Source organism: Danio aesculapii, chromosome 20 (assembly GCF_903798145.1).
Source record: "Danio aesculapii chromosome 20, fDanAes4.1, whole genome shotgun sequence".
In the NCBI taxonomy this organism is placed as follows: Eukaryota; Metazoa; Chordata; class Actinopteri; order Cypriniformes; family Danionidae; genus Danio; species Danio aesculapii.
In genome coordinates this window covers 44,105,351-44,124,801 of record NC_079454.1, presented here as the reverse complement: position 1 = coordinate 44,124,801, position 19,451 = coordinate 44,105,351, and the positions used below count along the sequence as shown (strand labels likewise).

The following is a 19,451-nucleotide window of genomic DNA, read 5'->3' as shown; positions in this document are numbered from 1 at the left end:
CTGCAAAGTGGCCGCAGAAATATAAATCAAGGCTTAACAGAGCGGGCTCACGTGACTCCACATGGGGTGTGGAAAGTAATTGAAAAAAAATTGACCTGAATTTTTTTTGATCAATTATAGGTTCTAAATGTCGATTTTGATTACTTTTCGATTAATCACCCAGCCCTATGCATGACTGCATAAAATATTATTCATTAAAAAAAAAAAAAACAGTCGAACATTGTGCATGTCTATTATCATACACAAATTGTACTAAAGCTGGCTCGGCACCTTAAAATAGTACGCGTTTGTATCTAAATAAACTCATATTATATAGTAATAAAATGTAATAAATATTCTCTTTGAACCCCTTGAGGAGAGAACACCCCTGTCTTTGTACTTTTATTCAGAGTGTAGATGGCATAACAGTTTTATTTTTATTTTTAATACTCGTTTTTGATTACAGCAATGATTTCAGCAAAAACAGTTACATATGGTTAATTAAACTGCCGACACTGAATGCTTAGAATGAAACGTGAAATTGTAAGTTATTAAGGTAAACTTGGTTTTATATTCACACATTCATTCAGTGACAACTTGTGACACACTCCCTATATTGTTTACCACTGTCCTTTGAATATTCGGTCTGAAATAACCTGCAAGTGTGACTTTAAAACAACATTAACACTGTTTATTTGACTGTGAACAATGTTGTACTTTGATAGTCATTGACTGCTAATATGATTTCGCTATTTAGAGTTTGTAAAAAATACTCTTATGAAATCATTGGATGTCATTCCCTCGCTGTAAATACTAGCGCTCTCGTTTTTTTTCTGCCACCTCCCTGCACGCGCGTCCTGAATGTTTACAAACATGGTAATTTGTCTATTGCACAAAAGTAGAATCAAGAAAGCCAGAATAACAGAAAAAGCCTGTCTTGACCTAGATTAATCAGGGGGTTTTGCACAAAAGTAGAATCAAGAGAGCCAGGATAACAGAAAAAGCATGTCTTGACCTAGATTAATCAGGGGGTATTACACAAAAGTAGAATCAAGAGAGCCAGGATAAGAGAAAAAGCCCATCTTGACCTTGTTTAATCGGGGGGTATTGCACAAAAGTAGAATCAAGAGAGCCAGGATAAGAGTAAAAGCCCTGCTTGACCTAATTTAATCGGGGGGGTATTGTACAAAAGTAGAATCAAAAAAGCCAGGATAAGAGAAAAAGCCCGGCTTGAGCTAGTTTAATCGGGGGGTATTGTACAAAAGTAGAATCAAGAAAGCCAGGATAAGAGAAAAAGCCTGGCTTGAGCTAGTTTAATCGGGGGGTATTGCACAAAAGTAGAATCAAGAAAGCCAGGATAACAGAAAAAGCACGGCTTGACCTAGTTTAACCGAGAGGGTATTGTACAAAAGTAGAATATCCACGTAACAACGGAAATGTTTCAAGGGGACCCAAAAACATGAGGGACCCGGCTGAGATATGGATGTGTTATTATGCCGTGACTGTTGCTCAGTGAAATGATTGGTGGTCTTTGAAAGGTGAGTTGTTTTTGTTTAGTTTATTATCCTGATTTTAAATAACACATCCATATGTGACATAATAACACATCCATACGACATAATAACACATCCATATCTCAGGGGGTACGTCGTGGTTTTGGGTCCCCTTGAAACATTTCCGTTGTGTTACGTGGATATTTGCAAGTGTCGTGACCATAGGGCGTGACTAATTGCAGCGCGTTTCTTAAGTTGTTTGTGTTGTGAAAATTTGCAACACGAGTGCTGTCAAATTGACGAAGATCATTTCTTTATTAGCTGGTGTTTTTTGCAATTACATGTGCTTTCGTAAATTTAAGCTCTCTCGGCCGCCGTAGATTGTGCCTATTTTAAAATATTTATCTCAGAGACAGCGCGTCTTTGAGCAAAGACGGTTTCCGATGTTCATCCACAAGATGGCGACAGAGACCGCATAATAAGCCTTAAGAGAAAAACAGCGTAATTTCAAACTAACAGTAACAGCTGATCAAATCATTATTGAACAGGTAAATGACTTTCTTATCATGAGCACTGTATATGTATTTTTACTTTAATCATTCGTTTTTTTTTTAATCTGTCTTATCTTTATCTCCCCATGTTTAAATCTGAATGGTCAAAACTGAAAATATATAGAATTATTGCTAATACACTTTAACAAACAGATTTTTAATTCTAATCGTTGAATATATATATATATATATATATATATATATATATATATATATATATATATATATATATATATATGTATATGTGTGTGTGTGTGTGTGTGTGTGTGTGCGTGTGTGTGTGTGTGTGTGTGTGTGCGTGTGTGTGTGTGTGTGTGTGTGTGTGTGTGTGTGTGTGTGTAAATGTCCAAGAGTATGGAGTGACTGTAAAACACATGCATTTCTATCAGCACCTACAATAAATCTATCATATAAATCACTAGGATTAATTTTAGGATTAATCTGAGCCTGGTTGTAAGCTTATTCCAAACACCCAATGTTGCACATATGTTTAATCTGTTTTAGTTTATTTTATCAAGTTAATTAATCTTCACCCATATAATTATTTATATATCACTTTCTTTTATATTGTTTCTTCCTAATTGAGTCTATTTAATCTATTATATGATGTTTCATCATCAAATTATAATAAAATCCCAGCTTAAACCCTTATGTTACTTTTGTGCAATACTCCTTAGACTTGTTGCTTTGACAAGAACAAACAGTTTTGAAGAACGAAATGATCCTGGATCGTGTCATAACCTGACACTTGTCTTCACTTTCCTTCCTAATCTGCAACTGCCTCTCTGGCTATACCACTAACTGTGCCCTCTCTCTCTCTCTCTCTCTCTCTCTCTCTCCAAAAAAAAAAAAAAAATTTTTTTACTAAAGCTTTGCTTCTTAGACTTTACACACCTGAAACTTGTCTATAGCACTTGTTCACTGCTGCTCTTATAGTTGTGTAAATTGCTTCCTTGTCCTCATTTGTAAGTCGCTTTGGATAAAAGCCTCTGCTAAATGACTAAATGTAAATGTAAATGTACATAACCAAATTCAACTAATTGAGTAATCCACGTGCAAACAAGAGCATCCAGAGGACATCCTGTCGATTAAACTATAACTAAGTTACCGTAAGAGTATATAACGTAATCTATACATCCTTAGTTAACATACAATGAATAAAAAAACACATGGAGATATTATTTACCTTCACTGTTCCTCACGGCTGGTACATCATCCTGGTCCGCTTCTTCCTTTCTCTCAGGAATAGAGCCAGAGTACGGTAAGTGGCATTATTGATGGGTAAACTTACGTACACTTAAAGACGAGAAAAGCAAAATACACTTACAATAAAAACAGAATTTTTCTGTAAGGCAAGTTTATCAAAGTGAGCGATAATAAATTGCCATTATTAGCAAAGAAAGCAGATTAATCAAAGTTAGCTTTCCACTCCCACTCGATAACTGTGCCTCTGTCATGAATATGCGATTGGTCAGTTTGGTGATGTGGGCGGAGCCTCTGTGTAACCGCTGAGAAATACAGTTAGTTTGTTTTGGACCAAAATAAAACGGATTTTCAAAGTAACGTATATCCTCGAGTATTTAGACTTATTCATTTGAGTTTGAGAAGTTTTTGCTGCCCGTCTGGGAATCCAGTGTTTTTTCAGGGTTTTTATCTCCAACTTTACCTCAATCGATTTAAATCGTTCTCTGGTAAGATTTCTATAATATTTTGTACTTTCAAATGTAAGTTATTGACGATGAACGCTTGTGTTCAACACATTTAAACACGATATATTATAGCGTATATCAAATTAAACCTCTTGACCTGTCTCATCAAACTCCATTTACACTGCAAATACAGTTGAAGTGCTGAGATTAATGTAAGGGCATGTCTTAATGAGCGAATAATCATTCAAAAGACTGATTGAGGGAGTTAAAATCAACACAAGCAGTGTCCAAAAATGCTCACTCATTCAGTCATACTAATGACTGGGTGAAACCGAAGGCACCCAGAGGAAACTCACGTGAACACTGGAAGAACATGCAAACTCCACACAGAAATGCCAACTGACCCAACCGGGGCTCGAATCAGCGACCTTCTTGCTGTGTGGTGATCGTGCTACCCACTGAGCCAACTTGACTCTCCATTTATTACCAATAATATAAATAACTATTAACAAATAACTATTAACAAGAATCTACACAAGTGTTTGAATTATGTAAACAGTATTTTAGTGGTTTCAGTCAGTGTGCTGGAGATGATTTCTAATGTATGATGTAAAATGTGTATAAATAGACATCTTTTATAACGTCACTGTCTCTGTTGGATTTTGAGAAAAGCCTAAAAATTCTCTTAGAAATACACTTTTTACTATTTTAAATGAGAATGAGAATTCAAACGGGTCAAAAAAGGCACTTACCTATTAAGAGTAGGACCACTTATGGTCTATCTCTACACAAGTCTGAGTGTCTGTATATTATTTTAATAACATTAAACATGGCTGTTCTTGATTTAATAGGATGCAGAGGAAATATACATGGAGAATGTGATGCAACTGAGAGAAGAACAAACCTACAAGTACAAGTAAGTAACGAGAGGATTCTTGCATACTTGTTGATGGATGTTTCTGAATATTCACTGGAGAGATCATGATATGGATTAAAGGGTTCATGACATGGATTGGTTTTATTTTAATGTTTTCCTAGATGATTGCAAAAAAAAAAAAGGCTCTAAAAATGTATAGTGCCCAGCATAAATGAGTATCCTCTTTGAAAAAAAAAAAAATTCTAATTAAACAATGACGATGAAATATTGGAGGTTCAATGTTTCATTACTGAATAATGAAACGCATAAAAAAGAAATACAGCAGCAATGGGAAGATTATATTAAAACAAATGATAATGGATCTGTTACTCCGTCTATCTTATGGGACGCTACCAAAGCTGTAATAAGAGGAAAGATCATTACACTTACATACAGAATAAAAAAGCATAGGGAATTTAAATGAATAGAAATTGAGAAGGAAATAAAACGATTAGAACATCAACATAAAAATACCAGAAATAAAAATCTCCTAGAGCAGTCGAAGCAAAATAGACAAAAACTGGATGACCTACTGACTTATAGGGCAGAAGGTGCTCTAAGATATACAAGTAGAAAATATTATGAATTTGCTAATAGGGCAAGTCTGCTGCTTTCTTTCCAGTTATGTAAGGCCCAGTCTAGTAGAGCTATCCCAAAAATGAAACATCCATGTACGGATGTTTAACAACATCACAACCTAAAGAAATTGCAAATGCATTTAAAGACTACTATAAAAATTAAATGAATAGGATGAACAGTTAAATAAGGAAGCAAAAATTAAACCATTTTTGCATTCTATTAAACTTAACAGACTAACAGATGAGGACTCTGGGGTAATGGTCACTCCTATTACAGAGGAGGAAATTAAGAAAAGTATTGGAAAACTCAAGAATAGTAAATCCCCGGGAGTAGATGGCTTTCCTATAAAATTTTACAAGGTCTTCATCCATGAGCTAACCCCAATTGTATGTCAAATGTATAATTATGCATTAGAGAAAGGAGATCCACCAAAGCCATGGGCAGAAGCAGTAATAACAGTTATCCATAAAGCAGGAAAGATCCCACTCTGTGTACAAGTTTTAGACCCATAAGTTTACTTTCATTTTGGCAGAGAGAATCTAAACACATATTAGAAAATTAGTAAAGCCAGACCAGACAGATTTGTTACTGGACGCAACGGTACTGATAATGTTAGGAGAGTACTAAATATACAGATGATTGCAGAAAGAGAAAGGTTCCCTCAATGTTGCCTAGTTTAGACGCAGAAAAAGCGTTTGATCGATTGGATTGGACATACTTTAATCAAACACTACCATTTATGGTATTTCATGACACATTTATTAAATGGATACAAATATTCTATCAAAATCCTAAATCGAGAGTTAGTGTGAATGGTCACTGCTCAGAGTTTTTTTATTTGGGAAGCGGAAAGTGACAGGGAGATGATATGTCTCCTGTTTTGTTCACTCTAAGCATTGAACCATTAGCTGGGAGGATAAGATGCAATCAACATATACAAGGAATTACAGATGAGAATGGAGACTGTCAAAAGACTGCTCTGTATGCTGACGATGTATTATTATTTATTGAGAATCCAATTTCTTCAATGCCAGCTGTTTAAACTTATGAATCCATATGGATATAAAATCAACTCCACTAAATCAGAAGCACTTATGATTACTGGAGTCTGGCCGATAGAACTAAATAACAGAGCATCATTTAGATGGTCAAAACAGGGATTTACATATTTAGGAGTTGCCATGACACCCAGGGTTTCACAGCTGTATCAGGCAAATTATCACAAACTAATTCACGCAGTTAAAAAGGATTTACAGGATTTGAGTGGGAGGTTTCTACCACTATCATTGTTTGGTAGGATTGAGACAATAAGAATGAATATTTTTCCTAGATTGCTTTTTTTATTTCCGTCTCTACCCATATGGATTCCTTTATCCACATTTAACATGGTAGATAAACTTATATCTAGATTTTGGCAGAACAGATGACCCAGAATAAGATTAAAAATGTTAACTTTAGGAAAAGATAAGGAAGGGCTAGGTCTCCCTAATTTAAGAGATTATTACTGGGCTGCTTACCTCACAGCTATAGTGGATTGGATTAACAATGATGCTGAAAGGGGATGGGTGAGCATGGAACAGGGTTCTGTACCAAATGTTCCTCTTTCAGCATTAAGCAGGTCGCACACCAGAAGCGCCGCTCGGCGGCGCCACGCAGCGCCATACATTTCAGAATTCTAAACATAGGTTTCTATCAGGGTACACAAACCGGCGCCGCAAGTCGGCGGCTGTCCGCGGCGCCCAGCCATGACTCAGGACACTGTTCATTTCTCTGCCGCACCACAGAGCGCCATCTGATTAGTTACATGTTAAATATCATGCGAATGTGCACGTCTGGTGTGTGATGCTTTTAACTGTCATGTGCACGCCGTGTCGCAAGCGGCGCTATGCACTCAAAGCACTATGCACTCATTTTCTGATTTTAAAGACAAATTTATGTTGTCATCAAGCGATTTCTTTCGATACCTACAATTAAGAAGCTAAATTACAAATCATAAAGAAAAAGAAAAATTAAAAAAGTGGCAACTAATGTGGAACAGTATTTTATTTATATAAAAAACCCAAAAAGGACTACATAAAAGACACACATATTTAATAGACTAATTCTGGATTCAACAGATAACACCCTTCATATTAAGGCAAAATGGGAATCTGAACTTAATGAAAAAATTGAGGATGATATTTGGGAAAACATATGTTCAGAAACTCATAAGGGGATCAATAGCCATAATTGGAAAGAGTTCGACTGGAAAACAAAAATGAGGTTTTTTAGAACACCATTGATGGTTTCAAAATATGCTGACAGTCAACAGTCAGAGGAATGCTGGAGGGGTTGCAGGAATGTGGGTAATCATGCACATATATTTTGGGAATGTCCTTGCATTTTGGCAAGGGGTAAAGATTGAGTTAATGAAAATTATGCAGTTAGATCTACCCTTTACTCCCCTTTTTTTCTTGCTTGAAGGGATACCCCACCCCAGGATATATAAAATAAATACCAGAGATATATACTACATATACTTTTACTAAGTGCAAGAAAGACTATAACAATAAATCGGATTAAGCCACACCCTACAAGAATAGTACAGTGGATAGACAAACTCGAATCTACAATTAGAATGGAGTATATGACTGCTCAACTTTAATTGAAACTGAATTTTTTAAACAAAGATGGGCACCTTTGTATCTGAACAGGACATAGTATTTTCAGCTCGTTTGAAACTGAAAATAATGTGTTTTTTTCTGTGATTTTTTTTTTTTTTTGTCTAGGGTTACTTTTTTCTGTCGTTTTTTAATAATCGCTGCTGTCACAAATTTTCTGTTCTGTAAAATGTTTTAATGTATAAAAATAAAGGGAAAAAAAATTTAGAAAATTTATTAAATTTTATTAAAGCGCTAACATAAGACATTGCTCTGAACATATACTGGATAATAAAACAGTACACTCAAATTCAGCAAGGTATTGCAAATATAATTACACCCCCTTGTAATCTAATCTGAATCTGTTATTTTGTATGTATGGCCTCCATGAACTTTCCTGTTAATTAAAATTTTATTTGATGTTTTCTCTTCAAACATTCAATGGGGTGCACTCATTTATCATTTTACTTCATTAAAATGGTTCGTTTTGCCAATAAAACAGATTTGCAGAAGTATCTACATTTATATAATCAATATAAAACAGTCATTTACAGTTAATCAGCAGTCTGAGATGTTTTAACCGTCTGTTTATTTCTGATGCTGTTATTCTCCTGATGTTTGACACAAATGAGCTGTTTAAAGTTTCTCTCTTTGTTCTGTTTTTTAGCAGACTCAAGCGTATGGAGAACATTAGAAACTGGACACATATACCACATCCACAGTAGACATCTTCAGTGATTTTCATCGCTTGTTTTTATTTTCAGAGGAAATGCAGGTAAACAAACAACTATTATTCATCTTAGAGTGTTCTTGATAAACATTAAAGCATTTCACTTTATTAACACTTCTGATAACACTGACTGTGGCTAATAAAATGAGTACACACATCAAATCAAAAATCTTTGTATTTCCATTGCTATGACTGAACTTTAAATAGATTTACATTTAGCAGACGCTTTCATCCTAAGCATAAAGATAACAGAAGCACTTCAGATCACCAGAAAACAACAAGATGTAGAAGCAGTGACAAGTCTTAGTTAGTTTAGCAATGTGTGTATTTGTATTATTATTATTATTATTAAATGATCAAAGAAGCAGGACAAACAGATTAAAGAGTTAAAGAATACAATAGGGAGTGCTATTGTTGGAGGATTAAGTGCTGGTAAAACAGATCAGGACTGAGTGGTTAGCACTGTCACCTCACAGCAAGAAGGTTGTGAGTTTGAGTCCTGGCTGGACCAGTTGGCATTTCTGTGTGGAGTTTGCATGTTCTCCCAGTGTTAGCGTGGTTTTCTCCATGTGCTCCAGTATCCCCCACAGTCCAGACACATGCAGTATAAGTGAATTGAATAAACTAAATCGGCTGTAATGAATGAGTGTGTGTGAATGAGAATGTATGGGTGTTTCCCAGCATGGTGCTGAGTTGCAGCTGGAAGGGAAGCATTTTTACAGTGCATTAGTTCTCAAATGCTAAAAATTCCATCACATGTGTGCTTGTACATCAAACACATTCAGCTCAGTAAGGTTTAATCCAGCTAATCTTTGTTAAATCTACAAACGTTGTCCTTTTTTGTTCCTGAATGATCTCATTTGAAACACACAGTAATCAGCAGTAATCAGCCTTTAAAAAATAGAAGAAATACTTATTTTTGACAAATGTGACTTTATTTCAAACTTTAGTACAAAATTCATAATTGTCATCAGTTGTGAGGCTTGTCGCCCCAGACTAATGTCAGTTTTTGTCCGTGTTCAGCTCAGCACCACCTTCAAGATGGGCAGTTTCCAGTGGCACCACGTGGAGGAACGGACCTCGCCACCTATATATACAGGGTTTGGATTATCACTCACCACAAACTACAACTACACACAAAATCACTAGTCAATAAATGATGTCCTCCAACCATAAATCATATACCACATTAGCAAAACATTAGACTAAAGAAGGTTGTAGATGAGGACAATATTAAAGTAAATACTAAAGGTAGGAACTTTATTGGTCTTCAGAACACAAATGAAGATATTTGAATAAAAGTAATGAAGATATTTTAGTCAAATCTGAGAGCTCCTTAATCCTTCATAGACAGCAAGATTCCTGACTATGAGAATACTTTTATGTACACATAAAACAAAAATTACTTTTTTCTACAATTTCTTCCCTCAGTGTCAGTATAGGGCACGCGTTCACGTGTCGCGCCTCTGACATATAACCTTGGATGTGCTTGTGCATTTTTTTGAGAGGAAGTCGCGCGGGCATCCAGGGGGTATATGTCACTGCACAGTGCTCGTGAACGCGTGCCCTATAATCACACTGAGGAAAAGAAACTGAATAAAAATGTTTGTTTTATGTGAAGACATATGATCTGTTTTGAGGAAGTTTTTTGGTGTTTTTGTGGACTAGAGGGAGCTCTAAGATAAAAATAAAAATAGTAAAAATAGTTCTGAAGATGAACATGAGGATGAGTAATGAATAACATAACTTACTTTTTTTAATGTTTTATGAAATATTTTTTAGTTTCTAGAAGAATTTCTGATTGGTCAATAACATGGCCAGTTATAGATTTATATTTCAATATAGGCAGTTTTTTATCATTATATTTATTAATGATGTTTGTTATTTTATCCTTTTTTTTTTTTCTTTTTTATTGTTTTATTTAATTTTTATTAAAATAATTCCAGTTTTTAATTTTAGAATTTTTTTTTTCCTTTTTTTTATATATATATTTTTATTTTTTTTATTTTTTCAGTTTTGTGGCCAAATTGGCTGGTGAGTGATAATGTTCATTGCAAACCCTGTATATATATCAGTTGATCCCAGTAATCATTGGTCAGGAGTCTCTCTCCTCTGGCTCAAATTAAATTTTTTAGAGAGACACCCAAAATATATGGACCTGGACTGGGAACGACTGAGATATTTTTATTTATTTATTATTTTATTAGACATTTTATTTTAGCATGTGGAAGTGCAAGAGTTAAAGCAAAAGCTGATATAAAAGTGTGAGAAGGTCACTATATGAAGGTCTTAACTGTTCAGTGCTTTATCTTTTTTTTCGTTTTATTTTTTACATGAAGATTAATTAGAGCCAGTGTAAATGTTAAAATAAGAGCTGACACTGCAGAACCAAATTATGTTCAGCTCTGGATCAAGTTATGTTTAGCTAAAGGACTATGCTGGTGTGGTTGGACTGACTAGATCCACCCATTAAATGAGGAAATTTCTCCTCATTCCTCCTCCTCTTCCTTGTTCTCCTCCTGAAACAAAAACAGTGATCAGGTTTACAGCTTTACTGCATTAAACAAACAACATATAATTAAAAGAAAAGCAAAAAATGTCAATTTAAAAAAAGGAAATTTAAGAACACAAGATTGTCGTCTGACACTAGCTGGGTTTCCATCAGCTTGTGTTGATGCACCTTTTAAAGTATCACATGAGAAACAAGTTTAAATAAATAAGAATCCTTTAATTCACAAAACGTTTTTATGCTCACTTGAGGTTTTAGACTCGTGTGAAAAAGGGTTAATGATGGAAATGCATTTGTCAAATGAACTTTGATGTAGCGAACATTTCTCAATTATACTTCCCTTGTTTACTGTTGGTTACGAGGTTACCAATACTACAGATCAGCTGCTCGACCAACTTAATGGAAATCATTTGCTCATAATTCACATTTATAGTTACAAAATATATATTTAATGAACTTTGAAAAGATGTGCTTCACATTAGGATGGAAACTCAGCTCATGACAGATTAATTTGACTGATGACAAAATCTATTCATTACCTTAAACCAGGCATGGACACGGAGTGCTTGCAACTTAGGCCGAAAAGGGTAGTTAATTTCCAGACAACTGCAGAGGAAATCATTGCATTCTATGCAGAAAAATAGAAGAGATAAATTTAATTATTGCCTTGAAGTTTATACATGCTTTTTTCATTGACATTCAAAATGTTCTACACAACCATCTTTGGCTGAAGTGAAGATCTCACCTTTTGACCATCCATCATGCTTTGCATGTCCAGAATTCAACCTGAAGAGGTCGCGGTTTTCTGGGAAATCGTTGAATATTAGCAAATACTGAAGAATCCCAAGTGACCACACTGTCGCTGGCTCAGCATTGTATTTGTTAAGGCCTTTAAATTCGGGAGGGCAGTACTGTGGTGTGCCTGAAAGAAAGAGATTTTGTTTCCATTAGCACAACATCTAAATTTCCATGCACAAATGTAAACAATAGTATAGATCAGGGGTGCTCAAACCCAGTCCTGGAGCATCTGTGTCCTGCAGAGTTTAGCTCCAGCCCCAGTTATACACACCTGAACAAGCTAATCAAGCTCTTACTAAGTATACTAGACATTTTCTGTCAGGTGTGTTGAAGCAAGTTGGAGCTAAACTCTGTAGGCTACCGGCCCTCTAGGACTGAGCTTTGGCAGCCCTGGTATAGATAAACAACAGTGAATGTTTCAAGAGTCTCATGTGAATGACCCTTGAATCATCACAAGAGCTCCTTATAGCTTTGAAGGATTTACATACCCCAAAACTCTCTGTAACCATCCTTAGTTACGAGGGCACCGCACCCGAAGTCAGTCAGTTTGACTTCAAAGGTCTCGGGGTTAATCAGCAGGTTCTCCAGCTTGATATCGCGGTGAAACACTCCACGTGTGAGGCATGTGTCAGCTGCAATTGTTGCCTGAAACATGATTTTCCGTAACACGTCCTCTGCAACAATGCCTTTGTGGTCTCTTAAAAAGTGATCTAAGTCCACACAGGGTATGGGCCACTCAAGGACCATAATGTAGCGATCAGCCTCCACCTTCCAGTCCAGCAGCTCAACAATTTGTTTAACCTTGGGACCTTTTGTAGCAAGAAAGTGCAGAGCGATCTCCATTGGAAGTAGTTTGTCAAACCCTTTCTAAAAGAAAGACAGTTGTTAAGATCATTTGATGGAAAAGTTATATCCTGTTAAAACTGTTGGTGACATCTATCATAAAAACCAGTGGGCAGATTATAGAGAGCAAAACATAGACAGACACATTTTCAAAGGAGAATAACTGACTTTTGTTTACTTAGCATGTTTCTAAAATATCTGCAAACATATTATGGTATTTTTGTGCTTTAGAAAAGTCAAAAACTTACATACAGCATCTTTAATATGTTTAAAATAGAAACAGAATCAGAGCAAAGAGCACAGACTACTTACAACATAGGTGAATCGCCTCTCCTTGAAATCTGCAATTTTTACTGCCACCTGAAGGCCATCTTCTAAACGGGTCCCTGCGAAAACAGTTCCAAAACCTCCTTTGCCCAGCTTAGCACCAATTTCATAGCGCTGTGAGTTGATCTCTGTGAAAAGACAAAAGAGAAGTTAATCAAATGTTTAACTACCTGCTCTATCAGGGGTCACCACAGCAGAATTAACCCCATCATCTGAAACCTTTTTTTCTGTCTTCCCTATATACTGTATATGATTATGATTTTTATGATTTATATATATTTTCCATCTCAGTCATCAGCTATCCCTGAACAAAATGTGTATTAAAGCCAGTTTAAAGCATAAAAGTCATACAAACACTATTAAAATATGCATGTGTGTTGGGTGACTGGGGTGTCATGATAGTAAACTTACCAATGATGTGTGTGTCTTTATCCTTCTGCTCTTCTGGCTGAGGTGGAACAGTGCCCTCTGTCTGACAGGTTGCACCTTGAGCAACATCATCTTTACAGCCGGGCTCAGCAGAGACCACATTTGGAGGATCGTCATGACTACAGCCAGGCTCAGCAGAGACCACATTTGGAGGATCGTCATGACTACAGCCAGGCTCAGCAGAGACCACATTTGGAGGGGGGTCATCACCGCAGCCGGACTCAGCGGACAGAAAATCTGTAGAGGGGTCATCACCGCAGCCAGACTCAGCGGACAGAAAATCTGTAGAGGCGTCATCACCACAGCCGGACTCAGCGGACAGAAAATCTGTAGAGGCGTCTTCACCACAGCCGGACTCAGCGGAGAAGAAGCTGCTGTAGGAGCTGGCTGTGAGCTCACTACTACAGTTGAATCCGGCTGAGTAAATCTCATGAGGGAAGTCATCACTACTGCTGGACTCAGCGTAGAAAAGGTTTGGAGAAACATCATCACTGCTGGAGGAGATGGCCGAGTCCTCACTGTGAACACTGTCAGGCTCTACCAGTGATTGTTCTTCACCGTGAACACTGTCAGGCTCTACCAGTGATTGTTCTTCACCGTGAACACTGTCAGGCTCTACCAGTGATTGTTCTTCACCGTGAACACTGTCAGGCTCTACCAGTGGTTGTTCTTCACCGTGAACACTGTCAGGCTCTACCAGTGATTGTTCTTCACCGTGAACACTGACAGGCTCTACCAGTGATTGTTCTTCACCGTGAACACTGTCAGGCTCTACCAGTGATTGTTCTTCACCGTGAACACTGTCAGGCTCTACCAGTGATTGTTCTTCACTGTGAACACTGTCAGGCTCTACCAGTGATTGTTCTTCACTCTGACCATCAACAGGTTCCTCCATTGACGGTTCCTCAGTCTGAACATTGATCTGTTCCTCCAGATGCAAAGATGAATCTTCACACCAGTCACCGATTTCTCGACCTAAAGGAAGGAATAATATGAAACAAAAGACTTTACTTAAATTATAATTATCCAGTGTTTATTATTGAAATGAACAAATGCTGTCAATTATGAAGTGACTTTTAAGGTCATTTCTTTCTACATTTATTTGTTGGTCATTAAATAAAAAATGTCACATGATCAATTTACTGTTCATAATCAAATTCACTTTGCAATTAATGATTTGTTTTGTATAAATACATGTCAATATGAACTTATAGCTGTTATATTTTGTATCATATAACAATAAATAACATAACCCTAAGCTTGGTAAAAACAACTAAAAACTATGAGAAAAAGTTTCATGTTTTCCACTACAAATACCATTAAAACATTAAATATCACCATTTGTTATCCATTAAAGCCACTGCATTGTGTTTTAGGACATATTTCTAAAGGATTTAGTGGTTTAGGACTAAAAATTACAAGTAGAGAGACAAGAGATCTAACAGCGGTGTTGAACTCAAATCACATTGAGGGTTTTAATATTTTATTTATTAATTTTGTATGGCAGTAGACAATATTTCTGTTCATTTTCATTACACAAATTAAGATGTTTTGGGTAATATCTTAGAGCTCCTTCATCCTCCATAGATAGCAAGGATAAAGACTCATTCAGAGGCCAGAAAGGTACCAAAAACATCCAGAAAAAACAGAGGAAGCCATGCACAGGCATCCAGGGGTTTTATCAGTGAGTAGTGCTTATGAACGCATGTAATATACCAACACTGAAGAGAATAAACTGTTGGATGAATTTGTTTACATAAAAGTATTCTCGTAGCTTGATAATATACCGACTGAACCACTGTAGGCATTTGGTCTGTTTGAGGAAGTTTTTGTGGTTTTTTTATGTACTTTGAGCAAGTCAGGAACCTTGCTGTATATGCAGGATGAGAGAGCTCTCAGAAACATCTTCATTTGTGTTCAGAAGATGAAAGAAGGTCTCAGGGGTTTGCAGTGACGTAAGAGTAATTAATTACAGAATTTGCATTTTTGAGTGAACGAACCCTTTCATTTTGAAGCAGAGAAAATTATTTTGTCTTTACGGATTACGAATGCATTTTGAGTTTTCCTTAAAACAAGCTAAACAATCTGTCAGGGGGGATGTAAAATGTATTTCAAAGCATTATTTTGCTTTCTCCATTGGCAGATTAATTTGCTTATTTTAAGGAAAAATAACTTAATTTTGACTCATTATTTCTGAAAACCAGACAATAGTTTTGCTTGTCTAGAAAAAAAGATTCTAGATTTAAGAATTTCGAGATATCTGGACTAGAAACAAGACAAAATCTATTATTTTATATTATTGTTGGCACCATATTAGACACGTTTGTGTGACATATGTTTGACACCCCATGTGATTAAAGCAGAACAGTTTTCCTTAGGCCTGTATTATTATTCACTTTGGTTTGGTAAATAATTTTTACAGTAAGGTAAAATAAGTAGAGCCCTACACAGACTCTAGTATACAAAATGAGCTCCATGTTCTTATAACACACAACATTATTTACCATCACTGTTGGTCACGGGGGGTACCGTGACCAATTCTCCTTGACGGTCGAATCTTTCATCTTGACCTGAGACGGTGGAATTGATGTTTCTTTCTCTCAGGAAGAGAGCAATAACTCCGAGTACGGTAAATAACATGTTGGTTTAATTTCCGTACACTTAAATATGAGAAATGTAACAAAAAACCTACAATAAATACTGAAATTTACTGTAAGTAAAGCTCGTTTATCAGAGTAAGACTTAATAAACCGTACGCTATCAATTGACAATATGAGAAAAGCAAATTATTCAAAGCAAACTTTGTACAACTCACTAGATACTTGTCAAAAAAGAGCAATGGCGAAATATGGATTGTAAGAGGTTATGTGTGTCGTCAGAATTCGAACGCGTTCCAAAATTCCACAGTCAGCTGATACTGATTGGGCAGTTTTGCGCTGTGGGCGGAGCTTCTCTGAGTTAAAAAATACACTAGTTAGCGGTTGTTTATTTCCTTCACGGGTGTTTTTGGAGCGAAATAAAACCGATTTTTCAGGAAATCTTTGTTTGACTCGTAAATATTTCCTGTTTGATGAAGCATTATTGGTCGTTTGGTGAACCAGAGATTCGTTTTTTAATTCAGGGTCGATTTAAATACATTTACGGGTAAGATTTGTCTTAGCATTTATTTTGTACTTCAAATGTAAGTTATTGGCGATAAGCGCTTGTATAATAAACATTAAACACGAGATATTATAGTGTATATCATATCAGATTACTGTATACACTCACTACATTATGACTTCATTTACACTGCAAATACAGAAGTAATGTAACGCTGAATTTAAAGAAATGGCGTCATGTTTTGCTGAGTGAATATTCTGATTCATGCTATAAACTAATCCGTTTATGACGGAATAATAATAATAAAAAAAAAAAACACTAGTCGTGTTTTTCACCCATTCACTTTTACTAATCTCTCCACCAGCAGCAATTATGTAGAAAGAATATATATATATATATATATATATATATATATATATATATATATATATATATATATATATATATATATATTACCAGTATTATGAAAATAACTATTAATGAAGTATTTGAATTATGTAAACATTATATCTGTGTGGTTTCGGTCGTTGTCCTGTATTCAGTCAGTGGCCTGGACTATCACTTTCTCATGTTTGATTTTGAGAAATGGCACTTAAAAATGCTCTCAAAATACACTTAAAGATAAAGTACTTGAAAAAAATATATGGAATGAGAATATAGACTGGCCAAAAAAGGCACTTATCTAGTAAGAATATGACCACTAGTGTCTATCTCTGCACATGTCTGAGTGTCTGTAAATCATTATAATAATATTAAACATGACTGTTCTTTGTTTAATAGGATGCAGGGGAAATATACATGGAGATGATGATGCGACTGAGAAGAACAAACCTCCAAGCACTACAAGTATGTAGAGAGCAGATTGTTGCGTGTTTGTTGAGAATTGTTTCTGAATATTCATTACAGGGATCATGACGTGGATTAAAGACATGGATTGATTTTATTTTAATATGTTCTTAGATGTTCACATAAAAAATGGGTTTACAAACTTATAGTGTCCAGCATAAATGAGTATAGTGTGTCCCCTTTGAAAACTAAAGTTTTTAAAAAATAAAATTTCGTATTAATAATCGACAATCTGTATTGCAATAATTTTACTAACTTTTATTAAACAGTTAACATTTAAAGCAGTTAAAGAGTATGCTCATAACATTTTTAGGATAATAAAATCATATATTTAATTTCAGTGAGATATATACATACAGGTAGTTCTTTTGTCTGTTGTACCTTTAGTTTGTAAACCGTATTTTGCCATATTTCTGTCTTTAACCCACTGCAAAGTGTGCATGCACAGCCAAGATTACAACTGTCTGAAGATTCCATGCGCAGCTGAAATTGTCTAAGATTGCATCGCATCTGCATCCAGACTGTTGGGCCTAAGTAAGAGAGAGATTAACAGTAACACTGCAATCACCCAAAGACTGGAATAATTATGCAAAAAAACAAATACACTTTAAAGATTAATTTACACAGAAAACAGTCATTGTAAATTGAAGAATATATTTGTCAAGTCACCTGTTTTTATTGTATTTTTGACCTAATAAACGCAGCCTTATGGTGAGCAGAAAATACTTTTCCTCCTGAAACATTAAACAAAATATGAATGTTTCCAAATTTTTGACCAGTAGTGGAACATGTAAACCATTATCTTATTTATATAATTCATTCATATATGCAAGCAAAGGAATGCATGGAGTTACTCTCTCCAGGCTTTATAGCAACAGTTTAAAAATTGATCACGTTAAAAAATTAAAAACATTAAAAACACATTAAAAATGTATCTAAAAAAATGATGGTTTAATCTCTGACTTCTGTAATTTATAACGAAGACCAAGAATATATATTATCTGGTAAGAATTATAGCATGTTTAATAGATGTTACACAATTCCCCATAAATCTTTATTTACTAGTTTTGATAGCTGCCATAAGAATATCTGTGTACATGCCACATTTTTATCTTCATCATTCTGAAATTTAACAACCAAATTATTGTGTAATACAGTGAGGATGCACTGAAATAATTTTATCCACAGCTTTGCTTCTATTTCAGTATTTGTGGAAACAGTTATAGCCACTGCAATAAAGCAGACATATTTAAAGAGGACCTATTATATGCCCCTTTTTACAAGATGTAAAATAAGTCTCTAATGTCCCCTGTAACGGATGGGACACCAGACAATGGAGTTGAGGATCCACACGCAGTATATTAAACAGATTAATCAGACAAGCAATGGTCAAAACAGGGGCAAACACAAGCATACATGTAATCCAAAATACATAGTCAAAAACAGTCGAATGGTCAGGACAGGCGGCGAAAACAATGGAAACAAAGCAATGAAAAATGTCAAAAACACGATTACACAATAGAAGAAAAGGCTTTGTAAAGTTACAGACTAACAAGACTCAGTGTGAGTGTGTGTGTGCGCGCTGTGTTTATAGTCCTGGTACTCTTTATGAGAATGATCTTCACCTGTTTGTGTGTGTATCAGACCAGAAAGTTCACAGCTGTAGCAGGAGTTGATTGGCACAAAGCATGCTGATAATTGTAGTTCGTGCGATGGCAGATGTGTAGTTCTCCAGCTATCTGCAGATCGCTGGTGATCGTGACATCCCAAGAGTGTGTATGTGAAGTTTCAGCTCAGAATACCCCACAAATAATGTTTTATAACTCTTTGAAACTGCCCCCTTTCGGCTTTGATTCTAATTGTGCCATTTTGGTGACTGTTGCTTTAAATTCAAGTGGGATTGTGCTTTTAAAAAAAGGGTGGAGCATAGTGGCAGATTCAAAAATCTAATGGCGGACAGCTGCTTCTCACTCAGGGCTGCCTATGCTAATGAGGTAGATTGTCACTAATGGGCGGGGCTTTCCCCAGTCTGATGACACGTTCAAAGTGAGAATGTCAATC

General features: G+C 35.7%; 1 protein-coding gene across 1 annotated transcript; it reads right to left on the bottom strand.

Annotated features, from left to right (window-relative positions):
* Positions 1 to 11,551: 11,551 nt before the first annotated feature.
* On the bottom strand, positions 11,552 to 16,082 carry pimr138 (Pim proto-oncogene, serine/threonine kinase, related 138). Its single transcript, XM_056480628.1, has 7 exons — positions 15,947 to 16,082; positions 14,283 to 14,417; positions 13,425 to 14,174; positions 12,999 to 13,141; positions 12,332 to 12,710; positions 11,791 to 11,967; positions 11,552 to 11,673 (listed from the first exon to the last, which is right to left on the bottom strand). Exons 1-7 carry the CDS (start codon positions 16,080 to 16,082, stop codon positions 11,552 to 11,554), a joined length of 1,842 nt encoding a protein of 613 aa, XP_056336603.1.
* Between the last annotated feature and the right edge of the window lie 3,369 nt (positions 16,083 to 19,451).

Coding starts and splice junctions, on each gene's coding strand:
- pimr138 (XM_056480628.1), bottom strand. CDS start 16,082: ATGTTATTTACCGTACTCGGAGTTATTGCTCTCTTCCTGAGAGAAAGA. Junction 13,142..13,424: donor TAAAGACACACACATCATTG/GTAAGTTTACTA, acceptor GTCTTTTCACAG/AGATCAACTCACAGCGCTAT. Junction 11,674..11,790: donor GCATGATGGATGGTCAAAAG/GTGAGATCTTCA, acceptor TTTTCTGCATAG/AATGCAATGATTTCCTCTGC.